At 46.1% G+C, this 1262-nt stretch overlaps 1 protein-coding gene across 1 annotated transcript; it reads left to right on the top strand.

Annotated features, from left to right (window-relative positions):
- Window positions 1-155: 155 nt before the first annotated feature.
- On the top strand, window positions 156-1083 carry EMH_0028820 (uncharacterized protein; the record flags this gene model as incomplete). The annotated part of the gene is made up of 3 exons (XM_013494205.1): window positions 156-165; window positions 403-560; window positions 958-1083. 3 exons carry the CDS (start codon window positions 156-158, stop codon window positions 1081-1083), a joined length of 294 nt encoding a protein of 97 aa, XP_013349659.1.
- Window positions 1084-1262: the final 179 nt, after the last annotated feature.

Here is a 1262-nt window from a genome sequence, read left to right as displayed (position 1 = left end):
TTAAAGGGGAATTCAGTAGTTGGCGCATGTATTGTGGTTAGTACGCAGCAAATACTTTTTGCTGAAGGGGGTGAATTTTTGCTTGCCTAGATGATAGTAAAGACAGTGTGGGCATGAAGCACTTGTACGTTGGTGTGTTGGTTGTACTGACGTGTATGATGTCTTGTCAGAGGAGTGTGTTTACACCTCTCAACCTTTTAACCTGTTTTCACAGAGCACCGTTTGCTGCGCCGAATGCTTGTTGCCTCCAGGTCTTTGTTTCTTTTTTCTGGTGTTGTGTTGTACGTCAACTTGGCTAGATGTTTGCTGTGGTTCTTGCCGGCCGTTCGACTGTCTGTGCAGTCTGTCATATGCCGATTGATTTATTTTTTCGTTTGCATCGCTTTGCCTCTGTGTGCACAGGCGCAGCAGCACTTGTATTTGGAGTGTTCAAGAAAGCCAACTCGGACGTCACCGCAGCAGAGGTCAGAGACATCATCAAGGCCACTGTTCAGCCTCTCGCAGCGGCAGAGCAGACTACTCAGTGGGGCGGTGCTCTCGATGCCGAAGCCGCCGTCTTGGTAAGTTGCTGGATGGATGCATGGATGCATGCATGCATGGTGCCGAATAACAAATATATATGTATGTGTAACTATATAAGTAACATGCATGTATGCATGTGCAACTCTGTAATACGTAACGTCTCTCTATATGTTGCGCACGTTAAACCGTAAACTGTTCAAGTCCGTGCGCGACACAAAACAGCTACTCCAGGAGAGAAGTTGCTGCAGCCTCTAGTAATACTGGGAATATGCATAGGGTTTAGTGGATGCAATGATTCATTCATATAACAAACAACTTAAAAAAAAACTGAGATGCTGTTCTGTTGACTATGCGGCTGCTGTTGTTGCCGCTGCTCTGGCTGGTGCTGTTTCTGATGCTGCACCTGTTGTTGTGCGTGTTGCTGTTGCTCTGCAGATGGCGCGGATGGGGGGAATGTGGATGCAAATGAAGTGTACGGATATGATCGTTGATTTGGAGTCGAAGGAGGAGTATGCATCGTCGCTTTACTTGCGGGGTTATGCTCTAGGCACCTACAGGTAGAGTATTTGTTTCCCTGTTTATCTTTTTGTTCCGTTTCTCTCTTCCACTTGTTCTGGCTCTCCCTGTGTACCTTACTATTTTGATGGAATCCCGCTCTTTATATTACTTCAACCTTCACCGATAGCAACTTTTTCTATCTAATCATTTGGCCCTTTCTCAGTCCCGCTCTACAACTGTAC

Source organism: Eimeria mitis, genomic scaffold (assembly GCF_000499745.2).
Source record: "Eimeria mitis Houghton genomic scaffold, Emh_scaff1071, whole genome shotgun sequence".
NCBI classification, from domain to species: domain Eukaryota; phylum Apicomplexa; class Conoidasida; order Eucoccidiorida; family Eimeriidae; genus Eimeria; species Eimeria mitis.
Note: the sequence above shows the minus strand (reverse complement) of the source record. Positions and strands in the feature narration are given on the sequence as shown.